Source organism: Lichenostomus cassidix, chromosome 5 (assembly GCF_008360975.1).
Source record: "Lichenostomus cassidix isolate B80296 chromosome 5, HeHo_3.0, whole genome shotgun sequence".
In the NCBI taxonomy this organism is placed as follows: domain Eukaryota; kingdom Metazoa; phylum Chordata; class Aves; order Passeriformes; family Meliphagidae; genus Lichenostomus; species Lichenostomus cassidix.
Window position 1 is genome coordinate 4158778 of NC_139486.1, and position 16983 is coordinate 4175760.

Sequence of the window (16983 nt, forward strand, 5' to 3'; positions counted from 1 at the left end):
AGGCACACAAATACTCTCCCCTCCACACTGTGAATGTCACAGAGAGCAAATCCCTGGCTGAGAGCTGCTGGGGGAAGCCAAGCCAGGCTGCCCTGGAGCTGCAGAGGAAGAAGCAGCAGCACAGGGCACCCAGAAGTGTGTGTGCAGCTGGTGTGCAGCCAAGCAAAGCCCAACAAATGACTCTGTGAGATCACAGAGATGGATCCAATTCCCAAAGCAGCTCCTGGGAAGAGCAACTGATTCTGGTGAGCTTTGGCTGATGACGTTGACAATCCCACACCAGAGAACTCAGTGAGGAGGAGGAGGGAGCTGGACTGACAGATGTTTTTATTCAGGTGGAGCCAACACCTGCTGTCTGAGGGAATAACACCAGATTGAAGACCTTTTGTCTCCTCATTGCAGAGCCAGGACTTTAAGCTTTTGCTTACATAAACACTGCTCTGAGACCACCTCAGTGACAACTTCTGACTGAGACCTTTGGGACTCACATATTCAAAGGGATATCCTTTGCTGCATCAGACTAAGGGATTTTTTTTTCCCCCAAACATACATGACCTAACAACAACTCTAGCCAATCCTAGGATTCACTGGTCTGGGATCTGACCATCTTCCCACCACTCCAGCACTGACTGAGCAAGATAAACACAAATTATTTGATTCAAAGCTGCACACCATCCCACTGAAGAAAACCTCTGCTATAAAATTTGTAATGAATTACATCAGATGTTCTTCCAATTGTTTCACAATTTACACACTCTACTCCAAACCAAAAGGTTAACAATATATTTTTTAAAAAATCCTCTGAAAATTAATCATGTCATTGCTAGAATTTGGTGACATTTCCAAAAAGAAACAGACATTCCCAGTTAAACTCTCACTTCCACTTCCACAGCCATAAGTCAAGAGTAGCTCCAATGAAAACCATGAGGCTGCTTTGACATGAAGTTGCAGTGAAAGGAATTTAGACCCAGGACAGTTCAGATATCACTCATATGTTTCTCATTAATAAATAATTACAATACAGCTTCTACTTTCAAGAAACACTGCAATAAATCCAGGCTGGTCCCTGGATCTCCCAAGATCCAAAAAAGCAGCAGCCGGCACACTGACAGACAGCTCAGCAGCACTTCAGATTTGTATTTGTATTTATTTCCTGCACAAATGATTGCCTCTCCTGGCTGTTGGGTGCCTCCAGGGAGTGATTCATTCAGCTCCCTCAGATTCAATCCGGGGAGGTGAATCACCTCCCAGAGGTGCTCAGCTCTCCTGCTCACTCCAGGAGGCTCTGAGGACTTTCTCTACTCACCAAGGCTTATATTTAGATGGATGTGGATGAGCCCAAGCCTGACTGCCTCACACTCAGGCCATGGCAGCACTGCAGTGCATTGAGCACAGCCTCCAATTTCCTTGCCTGACTCAGAGCCTAATTAAGCACATTTGAGGAAGGGTGGGTTAAAGGAACATTTTCCTGGTAAGCAGCAGGGACAAGAACAGGTATTTATCACTGTATTGCTGCATTTTGCAATGCCAGGGGATATTTCCATCTGTTTTCCCCACTGCCCTTGAGGTGATAGCTCTGACAGGTCTCATCCCTGCCTGTCCATGATGGCATATTTGGGATAAGACTCCTCCATGCAGTGTCCATGCCACAAACCTGGCTGATGCTGGGAGTGGGCGCTGGCCAGGCTGAGGTGAAGACATTCTCAGAAGGATTTGGTGGCTGTGGTGCCAGCTTGGCACACACCTCACATCCTCCAGAACCACTCAACCAGCCACCAACCCTTCTGGGCAGCTCTCTGCTCCATTTCTTTCCACTTTCTGGCCACTTATCTCCAAGCACTGGGTGTCTCTTCACTCCTGAAGGAGCCTTTTTGCCTGGATTTCACTCCACTATCCAGGAGTCAGCCATTCCTGTGGTTTTATCAGGAGGTATCTAGGAAGCCACAAACCTCAGCTGTGTGAAAAGTGCCCACACAGAGCACACTGCTCCCCTGCTCTCCTCCCAGCACACAGCTGCCCTGGGCTCTCTTCCATGTGCCCTCCCTGTGCTTGGGAAGGAAAGGGGGAACAGATGCAGTGCTCTTGGAAAGCTGGCTGCCCTCTCCCATTAGGATTCTTTGGGAATTTATGCTAAAATCTCTGCTGATCTGTAAAACTGGCTGCACACACACATTTAATGTATGGGACCAGTATTAATTCAGCTTGGCCAGCTCCATCCCGAGCAAGAACTTTTCCATTTGCAGCCTGTTGGATATGACAAGTGCTGTCATGTAGTCACTTCCAGTCTACTGCCCTTTCTTCCCATGAAGACTGGATTTTCCCTCCCTGAGGAACCAGGCAGTGCAGTTTTGACACTTCTGCTGCAGCCCAGCATGGGGGAAAGGTTCAGAATGGTCTAACAGAGGGACCTGACAGCAGCTGGACTGGTGAGGCTGAAGGCAGCCCCAGCCTGTCTTGGACCCCTGTGGGACAAGGAAAATCTTTAATCCTCTGCATTCACCACCTGGCGTGACACGAGCCCAGTCTGAGCCCTCAGGAAATAAAGAGCAGCAAATCATCCCATTTTGCCAGCAGAGCCAGCTCACCTGGCCGTAACACTGCTCCTAAAAAAGCAGGTGAGGGCATGAATTTCAATTATCACACATCCCAAAGCCTGGTGCTGCGCACCAGCAATAAGCAGTCAGCTCCTCCAACTTTCCTTAAAGCATTTTCCCTCAAGGAAGAAACACCAGGTAACTACCAAGCCTGCAGAATTCTTTATCACACACACAGCTCTGAGAAAAAACAACCCAAACTACTGCCTGGTCTATCAAAACCCAGCCCTGTTTGTAATTGAAGACAGCCTGAGCCAGGTAGATCGAAGAACTGGAAGTCACGCTCTGCTGACCAGCACTGGACCGTGGCTCTTGCTTTGTTTTGCACCTGGATGTAGAGCTGAATTCAACTCACAGAAAGGAATTACATTTTCACTGCTGGTGGCTCAAACCAGAGACAGCACACACGCTTTGTGGCTTTACAGCTCGAGTGTCCTCACCACACACACCTGGTGGGAAAACAGCTCATTTCTGGCACAACAAGCAACTTCAGGAAGTGCCATGCAGCTCTTTAAAACATCTGACACTGAACATCATAAACTCAAAGAGTACTGTTAAAGCCTGAGATTTCTACAGACATTTAAGTCACAAACTCGAACCTGAACATCAGGAGTATTTTTAGGAAATCTTTCCTTTTTGACCTTTGATTGATACGGTGTGTATACCTGCTGTAAATTTTCAGCACACTGACTTTTATTTGTTTCCCTATCAGGGCAGTCAGATCTCCTGCTGGACAACATCACCACATTCCCAGTGACTCTGAAGTGTGATGTGAAGTTGGTGGGCACTCTTAACGAGGCTCTCATGTCCAATCAAGAGCATACAAAATAATTCCTAATTTCTATTTCGTGGTTTTTGTATTAAGAAATTGCTTCAGGGCTGACCCTTCTGAAAATATGGGGGTAAAAAGCAGTTCAAGGGGACAGCTGCTACATTGAGCTGAGGGACAGCAAGCACAAAAAAGTTGGTGCCTCTGTCTTTACAGCAAAACCAATAAATCTAGATCACAACAGTAAAACACTCCAGGAAAGCCAATAACATTACATGGACCTAATTTCACACCATTTAAAAATCCAGAATTGAAGTACAACAACTTTATCTGTTGTTCACATTTCAATATCAGTTTCTTCACCAGAAATCATTTACACAGCAGTTGAACACGAGCAAAAGAAATTTAACTGCCACTTATCCCAGATGATATTAAAGTGCTAAGAATGCTATCTGAGCATTGTTTTAAACATACACACACAAACAAACATAAGATTCCTATTCCTCTGCACGGAACGGAGCAGGAGGAGCATGCGGAGTGAATTCCTGCCTAGGATGAGATATACAGGGGGAAAAAAAAAGCATTTACCGTCTGGCACAGGCGAATTTAATTCGGAAACATTGTAAGATGGTAAAGGTGCCACTCTTGCCGAATGTTTCTTCATCCTCTGGACTTGCTCTCCTGCTCAGGCGCTCACTCTGGCTCGAGTCTGCATCGCCCTTGGTCCCGAGTACTACAGCAAACACGGGGCTATGGCTGGTGGCTGGATGTTGTTCTGGAGATGCTGCAGGAGCCTACGAGTACTGATTTGCTGTTTCCCCGGGAAACCATTTGCAACACGTTCAAACAATGCTTGACCTCTGCCAACACTTCTCTTTCATTCAATTGTTGAGCACGGCGGATAAAATATAAATATATCAGTGACGGCGCCTCGCGAACTTGAAACCGTGGCAGCCCCTTTGCAGGAAATTGGGATTTCACATCAAATCTCTGCGCTGCGCTGGCGACGCAGACGGGAGATTTCTCAGACAACTGGGAGGGAATTATGCAATGCAATTTTCTGGTTCCTTACACTGTGACAATATACGGATGATTATAGTAATTATTTTAAGTAAACTTTGAATAATGGGACTCCTGTAGAGCTGCTAAATCAGGAATGCCTTGGGCAAAAGAACAGGTGACATCCAGGTCTGTGTCTGATAGCAAAGCTGTGGTATTGCAGGAGGCTCTTCTAACACCCTACAAAAATTGTCACAACCCAGATATCGATATATAAATCTACAGATATATTTACACAGGCTATGGCTGGTCTACATTTCTCCCTCACTTCCCCTGAGACAGCCAGGACATGTTTTGTCCTTCTTTCCCTGACACCTTCTCTCCCTTCTACTTCCTTTTTATTATTACTATTAATATTTTTGGAAGTTGTTCACTTGGAGCGATGGAAGAGTTTCACCACGCAAACCAGTGTCAACCCACACAATTTCTGGAACTCTTAGAAGATCCCATCCCCTTGTGTAACCAGCACTGTGCTGAGAGTTTTCTTTGCCAGGAACTGGTTACTGACATCTCTAAAGAGGCTTCAGAGCTCTTCACCAAGAGACCAACTATCAAGTCTCATCCAAGAATTTGTAGGGAGAAACCTTAACCATTCATATTCAAGGTATTTGCTATAGGAACAATGGAAATAACAAGAGAAAGACAGCTTAGCTCTACCAGAATCTGCTGGCAAAGCTGCTGAATTTTTAAGGGCACAAGTATAGACCTTTTATCTATATCAAAGTCTTTGTGCTTTTGATAGCAGAGGAGAGTGGAGATTCTTGGCCCAGGGTTTGGTCCTTCTTTCCCCATTATCCCATCAAAGAGGGAGAAGCCACCGGCTGCAGGGAAGGCCAAAGTGGTTTGAAAAGGATGAAGAATCGCTGGGCTGGAATTTTCCATTTTGGGCTTCCTAAAGCACTGTGCTGGAATCTCACAGGTTTTACACAGTAATGCGTATTGTGGGTGGGATAGGCGTGCAAGGACTGGTCCCTCCCCTTCCCTTGCCTGTAGGGAGCCAGGAAACATGGAGAAGCAGAGGGGAGGAATCAGATTCCCAGCTGGATCATCCTTTGGATGCAGCCATAGAAGAGGTTGGCACATGGGGAGAACTGTCCTGTGACATCCTCATGGAAGAGGCAAACTGCAAGCTCACTGTACCCAGAGGGGTAGGAAGGGATTCTCTGGTCCTTGGAGCAACCAAGCCATCAGGACATTATCTTCATCACCTCATCTTGCCCTACACAATCCTCTAAAGCTGCTCTCTTGTCCCTTTTTTGGGACCAAGCAGCCTCACTCTCCTATTGGGGTGCAGTGACACAGTAGGGAGGAGACAGTGATTAATCCTACGGAAAGGAAGGATAAAGTACCTCATCCCACTCCCACAGCCATCCCACCCAGCAGGACACATTAGGGAAGGAGTACAGGGAAGGGAAATGGTTACAGCTGCCTGGTTTCCCACCCAGCACGTCCTCTCCTGAAAGGCTTGGAGATCTCCTTTAGCATCTCCATTGTATCCCTGGTGGCTCATAAGGCTCTCCACCATGACAGTCTATTCCAAAGCATTGCCTAGAGCTAACTGGCTTTTACTGCTTATCTGCATTCAGAGGATTTCCAGCACTGTGTAACAACCCCTATTCCAAAGGAAATTATCTTCCCAATTTGCAGAAGGAATTCTATTCTCCTGTCCAAAGTGCTGAGAGTCAGCAGAGTTTGTGATAGAGTAATCACCAGTCAAGTAATTGCTGGCTCCACAATCACAAGGCTCTCTATTAATACATGTCTAGTCCTTGAGCATTTATATAATATAAACAACATAATAATATAACACCAGAGATTGCTTTTAGAAAACCATTTCTGCAAATAGGGGTTCATAATGGAATCATTAACGAACCTTAACAATGCTGAGGATGAAACGCATGAGACAATGTCAAGCAATTCCAGACATTTCTTCCAGACAATTTCAGCCCTAACAGCAGAACGTGACTGAATCTAAGAGTTGCTGTCTTTTTTTTTTATTCAAAGGAGAATCAGCCATTGTTTCACCGCTGTAAGAAGCTGAACTCAACTCCTCAAAGCGATCTTTCAAATCTCTCCCCCAGCCATCTCTGCTTCCCACAACAGTTGCACAAGAAATTAAGAAGATGCACAGCTGCTTAAAATGATGCAGGATTGGTACCTAGAATTTCCATCAAAGTTTTCATTTTTAAAAGCATCAGCTTCTCTAGCTGCACAGTCAAGAGCTTTGGCCACCTGTTTCTGCTCCTGCATTTCTGAGATGCTGCTCACACAGGCCCTCTGATCCTTCCTCTGTGCTCTCTATCTCTGCTCTGTGTGTGCTGAAGAAAAGAGTAAAACAATATGGAGTGGAAGAGACAGAAGGAAGCTCTGTCCCTCTCTCCTGGGGTACATCAGACACCAATCCATCCACAGGTGCCATGTGATGCCAGACTTACCAGGATGGCATAATAGTTACTGCAATTACAACACGACTGCAAGTCAACACCAAGTCTTCAAGCCTGAGCCACCTTACTCACCTCATGCTCATGCAAGGCATCACAGTGGGAAAATATGGAGGTTTCCCTCCAAAATTCAAGACTAAACTAAGATTCCACGTATCTTTAAAACAGTTCTTCATATGTTGTTGCTTGCTTCCAGTTCTGTGCTTTCAGCCTGTAACATGTTCACGTTTTCTTATTCTCAGGGAGTGGAAGCTGTGTGATGCTCCTCATAATAAGCAATAAATAATAACAGGGTCTGGAGCACAAGTCTGAAGAGGGGCAGCTGAGGGAGCTGAGGGGGCTCAGCCTGGAGAAAAGGAGGCTCAGGGGGATGTTCTGACTCTGCACAGCTCCCTGGAAGGAGGGGACAGCCAGGGGGGATCAGGCTCTGCTCCCAGGGAACACAGGACAGGGCAAGAGGAGATGACCTCAAGTTAAGCCAGGGGAATTAGACTGGATATCAGGGAAAATTTCTTCATGGAAAGGCTTGTCAAGCCCTGGACCAGGCTGCCCAGGACAGTGATTGAGTCACCACCCCTGGAGGGATTTAAAAGCTGTGTGGATGTGGCACTTGGGGACATGGGTTAGTGGTGGCCTTGGCAGTGCTGGCAAAATGGTTGGACTCCATGATCTTAGAGGTGTTTTCCAACCTAAATGATTCTGTAATCAATTTACCTATCCAATTATTTTCCCTCAGGAGTCCCTGTTTGTCAAGGAAGCCTGCAGTGTGAATCCCAGCAGTGTAACTACACAGTGTAAGTGACAACCCAGGCTGTGACACCCTCCACACTCATTCCCAGTTAGGGCAAAAACTGATGGCACACTCACCAAAGCTCTCCAGACAGACATATCCACTACCTCACACCAGCTTTATTAAAAAGAAAATCACTGAATAAGGTGTGTCTCAGGACAGATTCCTCATCCCAGCCAAGAGTCCCCATGGCTGGAGGCCTCTGAGCTCCTCCTGTTCACTCCCCAGCACTCCCTGCGCAGCCACAGCATGCACTGCTGCAGCAGAGCAGCCTCTGTCCCCTGGCTCAGGAAATATCCATCCAGACAAGGGCAGGGTGAAGCTGCAAGTTTGCTGACTCACTAACCAGACAGCAAACCAGCCCTGGCAGCAGAGTCAGGAGTGGGGAGTGCTGAATCACATCCACTAACAAGCCTTCCACGCTCCCAGAGCTGAGGGCTGATGTTGTCAGAACACACTCTGCTCCTTGGCTTACCCCAGCTCTGCTGGCACTAGCTAGTCATACATATTTTAGGGACCTGCTGCACAAGGAAAGGCTATTCACTCTTCTCACTGAAGCTGCAAACCACATCACAGCTGGAGTTGAACTCCAGGCAAGCACAGAGATGATAAGTGTGCTACTGCCCACCCAGGGAGGGCAAATCATCTCTGCTAGAGGGAAACAGCTACACAAGTACATGGAATATTGAATGGAATATTGAATTTCCACTGAATGGGATCCATCCCACTGGACTTTGGATACCAAAGTTTGACCCAGCCATACCAGCATCATTATGAGGTCAGTGGTGGGAAAGTTTCCCCCCTTCTAACGGAACGTTACAAGATGACTCACAATCTCCTCTCTTACAGGTGTATTATAACCTGATATTAGTAACTCTGAAGACACCCAATTCTTCCCCCCTGGGCTGTGATGGCAGTGACTTACTGCTATCTGTTCATATGGCTTTTAGGCACCCTGGGAAGCACAGTTGTGAATGCCTGATAAAGACATGAAAATGTTTCTTTGGCTTTAACTGATTTTGGAACAGTGCTCAGACCCAAACCCATAGTGCTTGTTAGTTTTGAGCACCACTAGCTACAAGATCCATCTAAAATCCACTTGGCATATGTCCCTGCATCCGACAGGGCAGTCCATTTCCAATCACTAGACTGAAAGACTCATAAACATGACTTTTATTGGCTCTCCCAGGCTGAGCATGTGTTTTAAGATGACAAGCTAAAAGGCCATTATCAAGTTCATTTTATCCCGTTGGAATACAAATCAGATGCAAGATGCAGAAGAGACAAACAGTCAAACTGACATCAAAACAGATGCATCCCACAAAGGAATTTTTATGTATAGCAAAGTCAAGACTTCAGTTTGAACTTTTACTTGCTTCTAGCAAAATCAGACACATGCAGCAAATGCTACTTGATTCAAACAACTCAACCCAAAACAACTTTCAGGGCTGGCAGAGAAAAGAACCCTTCACCTCACTGCTGTGCCCAGTCATGTTATATGGATTTAAAAGAATCAAAGTCTGAATTACTTACTATGTCTGAACTCTCACTGCCTTAAAACCTGTTGGATATCTCAGCTCAGCAACTAAGCTTCACACTGAACAGTCTCATGTTTTTTTCACCGAGGCACTGACTGAAATTTATCCAGAATTTCCTGTATTTTGCAAATGCCAAGAAGTAGAGTAACTCTCTAAAGTCTCACCTAATGACTGCAAGAAATACCTACTAAACCTGAAGACATTTTATTACCCTTGGGGATTGCATGTTTATACACTGATCTCTGGTTCATGTTAACATGGGTTGCTATTTTCAGTAAATCAGCCCAGGAATTCACTCTTTAATACTCACCCTGATTTTTTAACAGAAAAACACAATATGATCTATTTTTAGCCTTCCCCAGCAGGCAAGTCCTGGAAATAAAACAAACAGCAGCAGCTTAGCATCCACTCAGAGATGCCAGTGTGAAGATGTGCAGTGGTGCTGCAAGGACAGAGACCCCAAAACCACTGTGAAACCAGTGGGAAACAATCAGATTGCCCACAGCCAGTGATCCCTTGGCTACCACCGGCCAGGTCCTCTGTCACAGAATGGTTTGGGTTGGGAGAGACCTTTAAATCTCATCTGGTCCAACCCCTGCAACGAGCAGAAACATCTTCAGCTGCATCAACTACATCACATGTTGGTGCGTCAGCCTAATGGAAGTCCTACCTTCATCCTGCTTTTTCCTCCTCCTTTTTCCAGCTCCTCTGCCTCTGGGCCTAAGAGTAAGCACCTGAAAGCAGATCCAAAAAATCTGATGATTCCCTCACCCCCTCCCTCCACAAGCACTCAGCTGAGGTGAAAGTAGCAACATCTTCTGCTACAGTGCTTTCAGAAAGCTTTTTATTTACTATGTGATTTTATAGACCTGACAACCAGTGCATCCCTGGGAAGCACAAGGATTAAATTTTCCATTAAAATAAACCTCAGGTTTTCCTTAACCATGTGAATTTTGGAACATAAACTACCCACCCGCAAGGATCAGGAGATACACAGTGATGTCTCCAGAGCTGGCAGAGCAGCTTCTTAGGCTTTTTATTCTGCTGGAATGTGGAGAGATCATACTGCAAGAAATATTACACTTTTAATGCAATTAAGGATGGAAGGGAAAAATATTAATTGTGGGCACGAAGAGCTGTTTTCCAATTTTAATAAAAGACATTCAGCATTTCATGGAAACAGAAAATGCATCAAATTTGATGCATTTTCAGTATTTTGATGTTGTAAGAAAAAAAATACAGATGGACTCCAAGCAACCTGGTCTAGTGGAAGATGTCCCTGTCCATGGCAGGGGGTTGGAATGAGATGAGCTTTAAGTCCCTTCCAACACAAACCATTCAGTGATTCTATAATTTCAGGGTGACAAAAATACTAAAAGTTACCTCCAGCATTAGAAACTCATTCATATTTACAGAAGAATCAGAAGGAAAACTGCTCAATGAAAAACCAAAAAGGTAATTTTTCCTTCAAGTGGAACTTTATTTCGTGCACACAGTGTTACTGGCCTCAGAGCCTCTTTCCAAGTTTAAGAGTTTAGGAGAAAGGTTCCAACTTCACCTTGGCCACACTAAAACTCCCTGGCAGCAAAACACAGCCCAAGCAGACAACCAAAGCTCAGTCTGCTCAATAACAAAGCATAAATCGAGTATACATTCCAAATATCCAATACAGCCTTTCCAGACAGGATAATAAAATCAGACGCCCTACACTTCTATTGTTTTTTTTTTTTCTTCCCAAGGAAAACAGCTTAGATGTAATTGCATGTCAGATAATTATTTGCCTTCCCAATGTTTTATTAACAAAGCTGCCAGGAGTGAAATAAGCTGTCTCCATTTTCTGGTTCTGCAATTATGAAGTGCCTCATCTTTACCACAAGAGAGCATTTCAGTTGAGAAAACTTCCATTTTGTGCTTGTCATCGTGACTGTAGAGCATGTCAGTGTGGCAGTAAATCACTCCTCATATTTGCTATCTTTTGGGCAGCCAGCAGTTAATTAGATGGCTCAGTGTTTCTTTCAATATCATAAATCAGAGTTGCATAGCAGGCTAGGAATCCAGGGCTGGCTAGTCCCAAAATTTAGCCACCAGCATGTTCCTGCATAGGCATGTCCTGTGGTAGGGGTAGGAACTTGCATCATCCAACACTGTGATCTCTGTCACCCCAGATGGCATCAGAAAGTTCCCTGGATGAAGAAATATAAATATTTTTTAGGAAAAATTACAATGTAAGATGAAGTTCGTTGCCATGTTAGTGGTGCTGGATGACATTTCCCAGCCCTTCTGATTTTCAAGGCTGGGTGCAGAATTCCCAGAGCTTTTGAAGCAGGATCTGAAGCTTCAGCAAAGATGTGAAAATGAACCAGAGAGATCAGAAGCCTTAAAAAAAACCCCACACCTGTGTATGGGGTCAAACAACTTCAACAAGACAAAGGGGAGCCAGAAAATCATAGAATGGTTTGGGTTGAAAGGGACCTTAAAGATCATGTAGTTCCAGTCATCTTCATGTGCATTTTCCTGCCCAAAAGAAAGGATCCATCAGCCATGTCCATGTAGCCAAGGCCAGGACCAAGAGCCTTTAATTGCATTAATGGGAAGTTCAGAGGGACAGCAGGTCGACTGTTCCACAAGGAGAACAGTGAACCACTAAATGAGAAGATGTCAGGCAGAAAAATCCATTGCTGGAAGATTTTCAGACCAGACTGCCTGGGATGGATGAAGTGATGTCAAACAGCTCAGAGCATGGGGACAGAGAAAAGGACATTTTCCAAAGAGTGGTTAGCCATGGCAACAGGCAGCCCAGGGAACTGGTGGAATCACCATCCCTGGAGGGATTTCAAAGCTGTGTGGATGTGGCACTTGGGGCCATGGGTTTGTGGTGGGTTGGGATGCTGGGGGAACAGCTGGACTGGATGATCTTGGAGGTATTTTCCAACCAAAATCACTCTGTGACTCTGTGAGTGACTCAACCTGTATTCATGGAGCTAATAACAAAGAGGTGCTAATAATAAACACCAGCTATTATTAGCTGAGCTGACAAGAAAAACTAGGGTGAAGGGAACCTACTGAGAGCTCAGAATGGGTGTCAGAAGTAGGATGCTCTGTAGAATTCCCAGATAAGCATCCCACCACTGCATTCAGATGCTTGCAGGTGGTGTTTTCCAATCTCTATAGAACAGGGAAAGCAAGACCACTGTTAAGGACAGGCAGGAAATGTTAGAAAAGCTAACATTTGATTCAGCAAGTACCATTTATTATTCATGTTTCTGTGGATACCTGGAAGTCAAAATAGCTTCACACCCACTGGTGTCAGACACTCAATTACAGAAGATTCCTGAGGCAGATGTGAAGCCTTGGGAAAGGCTCCTGTGGCAGAGGATTCCCAGGACAAGCCACTGTCCCAGCTTGACATTGACCACACAGTGTTGTAGCTTTTGAAGGAAAACAGAGGAACTAAATCCTAATTTAATGTGTGCTTCTGTTTCAGGCCCTACAGTAAGATTAATTTCCAGCAGCTCTAAGAATTAACCATAAAATCTACTACCCATTGCTTTCTGCAATTTTATTTAAAAGTATTTCAATTTTCCATTTTAAATGCTGATCTAATGCAAGGGTGCCTTTGCTCCTGCAAAATTCCATCAATATTAATTTACTGATTTCTTTAGAACAGTAGCAACTTCTTGAATTTTCTAGGAGAAATTCTCTGTGAATTCTTTGAAAAAACAGTAAAATCCTTGCCCTATAGAAATTAAAAATTTGGGTACTCAGAAATCTCCAACCTATTGTGAGTGTTTCTTGTCTAATCTTCATATAATCCTCCTTAATACCTTTCAGTGTAAATCTCTGCTACGTGCAACAGCTTATTAGCAAGACAATGAAGATAACACAAGAAAAGTCACTGAGCAGCATTAGGGGATTAAGGGAGGATTAAACAGTCGTGACACAAAGAAAATGTCGAAGCTGAGTATTCACCATAATTAGTCTGGTTCCTCATACTCTCCCTGGGTCAATTAGTCAAGTCTCTGCACTGTCCTGTTGGACTGTGTTGGTGTGATGAGAGCAGACAGGACTCAGACATTGTCTCATGGCTGGTGATGGTTTCCAGTGTGAGAAGAGGGACATGGAATTAGCTCTCAACATACATGAAAAGCTGAGTGAGGAGGGGAGATTTAGAAGAGATTTTTGGGAGAAATTCTTCCCTGTGAGGGTGGTGAGGCCCTGCCACAGGGTGCCTAGAGAAGCTGTGGCTGCCCTTGGATCCCTGGAAGTGTCCAAAGTCAGGCTGGACAGGGCTTGGAGCAACCTGGGGTAGTGGAAGGTGTCCCTGTCCATAGCAGGGATTGGGAACTGGATGAGCTTTAAAGTCCCTTCCAACCCAAGCCACATCTGTGATTCTGTGCTATGCATCAGAAAATGGGTAGTAAAAGTCAAACAGGCTTTTCTCAGAGAGATCCTGCATTTCTTGAGGATGATGATACCTCTTAGTAATTGTGGTTTTAGGGGTACCTGAAATGTCTCTTTCCCAGAGAGGAACTGGAAGCCCCAGGCACAGCAAACCTCTTCCAGGGGTACTTGGACAGCTCACCTTCCCCACACACATCCCCACCATGGGCTGGAGAAGCAGGCACACCTCCACAGCCACATGTCCTGGGCCCAGACCCACTCAGACCTGCTTTACCTGGTGGAAATGGGAATTACTTGTATGAAAAGTCTCCTCAGGTCCTCAGGCCACTTACAGAACGGAGTGGTGGTTCCAAACAAGCTGGTTCTAAGTGAAATTACTCCCATCAAGGATACTCCTGAGATCCCTGCTGCCTCCCAGTTCCCAGGGGAGTGTTGTATCCCTGCTTTCACTGGCTGCCCAAGCCAGGCTTTGCAGAAGCTGAGATCTGGACCAGCAAGATCCAGCAGCCATCCACAGCCTTGAAAGGCCAGTGTGCTCTACCCTTTAAAAATATCACTCTTAATCTGAAACAAATTCTTACTCAGTACTTAAAATCAAGCCTATTTACTGCCACAGAGCACAGTATTGATCTGGCCCTGTTTCAACTTGTCAGAGGTAAATCAGAGTCTGTGGCAGGATTCTGTGAAGTTATTGAAAAGTCCATCTCCTTGTTAGGGAACGAGCTGTGCTCTCAGGACTCAGTCCCCAACAATTAATCTGGTACCCAAGAGTTCCCTTACATCCCCTGCTAACTACTGGCACCTTCAAGCCCAAAATGACCCTCTGCTCACAGAACTATGGATTACTAGTGGGCAGGAATGGAAAGGTGTGGCCAGAGCAGGTCAAATCCACATTCCCTGAGAGACTCAGCAGGGGAAACACAGCTTTCCACAGCCTGCAGGACCGAGTCACTCACTCTGCTCTTATTTCTAAATACCTAAGGAGGAGGTGTCCTTCCTTTCCAAAATCTTTCAGCATCCATGTCAATGAAAAGAAATCTTCTCCATGATGACTTCCTGGCAATGTTTTGCCCCAGCCATGCAGTAAATCAGAACACAACAGCTGATTTCCACCATTTCTGAATAGGCACCACATCCTGCTCTCTGCACCATTGCACAGAAGGACTCCTCCCAGTAAGTGCTGTTTGGGGGACAGGGAGACCATGATTAATCACAGAATAACAGAATCTTAAAACCATTAAGGTTGGAAAAGGCCTCAAAGATCATCAGGACCAGAACCACCACATTCACCACTAAGCCACAGGTTCCACATCCACATGTTTTTTGAATGTTTTCAGGGATGGTGATTCCACCCTTGCTGTGGACAGCCTGATCCAATTCCTAATCACCCCTTCAGTGAAGAAATTTTTCCCAATACCCGATCTAAACATCCCTTGGGACAACTTGAGGCCATTTGCCCTGGTCCTGTCACTTGTTTTGTGGGAGAAGGAACCAAACTCACCTGGCTACACCCTCCTGTCAGGAAGCAGCACTCCAGGGATAATGGGAACATACAAATATGGTGCAGAGGCCCTGGAAGAGCTCACAGACTCTTTTGCTTCCTACAGATGTGTCTTGAGAGCAAGAAGACTTTGCATTAGCTTTTCATGCATGTAAAATGCCTGCAGGCCTCTCTCTGCAAGAACTTGGTACAAATGCAGATTCCTGGCAGGCTCAGTCTGACTGAACACAGTTCTTACTCTCTCCACCAAAACTTCAAGAGCATGAAGAAGAAAAAAAAATGGAAAAAGGGAAAACCAGATCTCCATGTGTCATGCTCACCCGAGACTCCCCAGATTGCAGGCTTGCACTGCTGCAGCTCACCCAGAGACTCAGGTTTGTGTTTAGTGGGCACAAAAATTGCTCTCATGATCCAGAGTATCCAATGAACTCACCCTGAGGACTTTCAAGTCACCCTGTACTGCTCAAGCTCTGTTACAAGTGGAGCCAGCTGACCTCCCTCTCTCCATACTCTCATTTGAACAGCAGCTTTTCCCTCAGGGATTGTCCCACAAATGGCATTTTAAACCAGTTTTACTCCATGATATGCCACCCAAGAAGGCTTTCCCTGCTCCCAGGAACACTATTGCAGGAGAGCTTCTCCAGCTATCCTCTCCTGGGGTTTGAATGACTCAGCATTAACCTACTTAATTACTGCAAAAGGATGTTGCACAGGGTTTCCTTCCACTGGTTCTTCCACCAATCCTTTCTCTCTTACATGTATTCCCCTGTCCCCCATCCTTTCCATTGCGGGATTCAGGGTGTTTAACATGACTCTCCTGGATGTCAAAAGCAATATGAAAAAGTGGGATTGCTCCAATCCAGGTGCAGCATCTTGCACTTGTTAAACAGTGTGAGGTGTCCCTGCCAGGAAAATTCCCTGGGTCAGGGATCCCCAGAACTGAGGAGTGGTGCTGAGCTGGGCTCTGACATGGACCAAAGGAAAGCTGGATTGAAATTATCTCCAAACAACCTTGTGATTGCTTTGTTGGGGTAAGAGGGGAGCTGAAGAACAGGACAGGAACAAACGGCTGAGCATGCACAGCCCAGCATCATGGCATCATGGACTAAATTTGGAAACTGATCATGGAACTTAGCCCTCATTCCTTCCAGAGGAGCAGGACCAGGAACTCCTGGTTCCCACCAGATCTACCCTGAAGGATCCCAGAAGGATGCAGCAGGAGGGAGCTGGCAACAGAGGAAGCTTGCAGAAATCCCATAAGTCAAATTCAGCTTTAACCTCCTCTTTCTGTAATCCCTGCTTGCTTAAAGTAGCTATGTAAACACTCTTCCCAAAGAGGGAAAAGCTGTTTTGGGAGAGGGCTGGGGGAATGTAGACTGAAGCAGCTGCTCTTCCTCCAGCAGAGCTCGGAGCAGTGGAACAGGATGCCAAGTACTTGTCTTGGCATTGAGCACACAGGGAGAACTTGGAGGCTCTTGAGCTAACAAAGAAAACCCGTTTTGGATGCTCTGCAAGAAAACCTCTTTCTGCTTGATACGCTGTGTATGTTCAGGTTTTGCAGAGCAGAGCCCTGAGTTACACAGCTGTAAAAAAAGAAATGCAGCAACCACATCCTCTGAGGCTTTTAATCATCCCCTACCTGTGCCTTCCTAACCAGGGGCACAATTTAATTATAAAAGCACAGCTGCCAAAAACACCATCAAAAGCCCAGAACTGTTTTTCATGGTGGCAGGAAAAGCAACTATTTCTCTTTGCAGTGTCAACAAGCATCCATCACGCTGGCCCCTCTTCTGTCATTCCTTCCCTTCTGGCTCCAGCTGCAGCTCCCTCTTATTCTGCTCCCAGGCAATACATTCGTGGGGTTTTTTTTCTAAAGCACAAAGCAAATCG

The 16983-nt window shown here is 45.5% G+C and overlaps 1 protein-coding gene across 3 annotated transcripts in view; it reads right to left on the minus strand.

The window, feature by feature from the left end:
- SLC35F4 (solute carrier family 35 member F4) overlaps window positions 1-16983 on the minus strand; it is a 107120-nt gene that overhangs the window by 28907 nt on the left and 61230 nt on the right. The window contains exon 1 of one of the 3 annotated variants that reach the window (XM_085061046.1): window positions 3952-4154. The exons of the other annotated variants lie outside the window; for them this stretch is intronic. Within the exon in view, the coding sequence (XP_084917172.1) occupies window positions 3952-4027 (76 nt within the window). The 5' untranslated portion in view covers window positions 4028-4154. Of the gene's footprint in view, window positions 1-3951; window positions 4155-16983 lie in introns of those variants that run through there. 3 annotated transcript variants of the gene reach the window in all.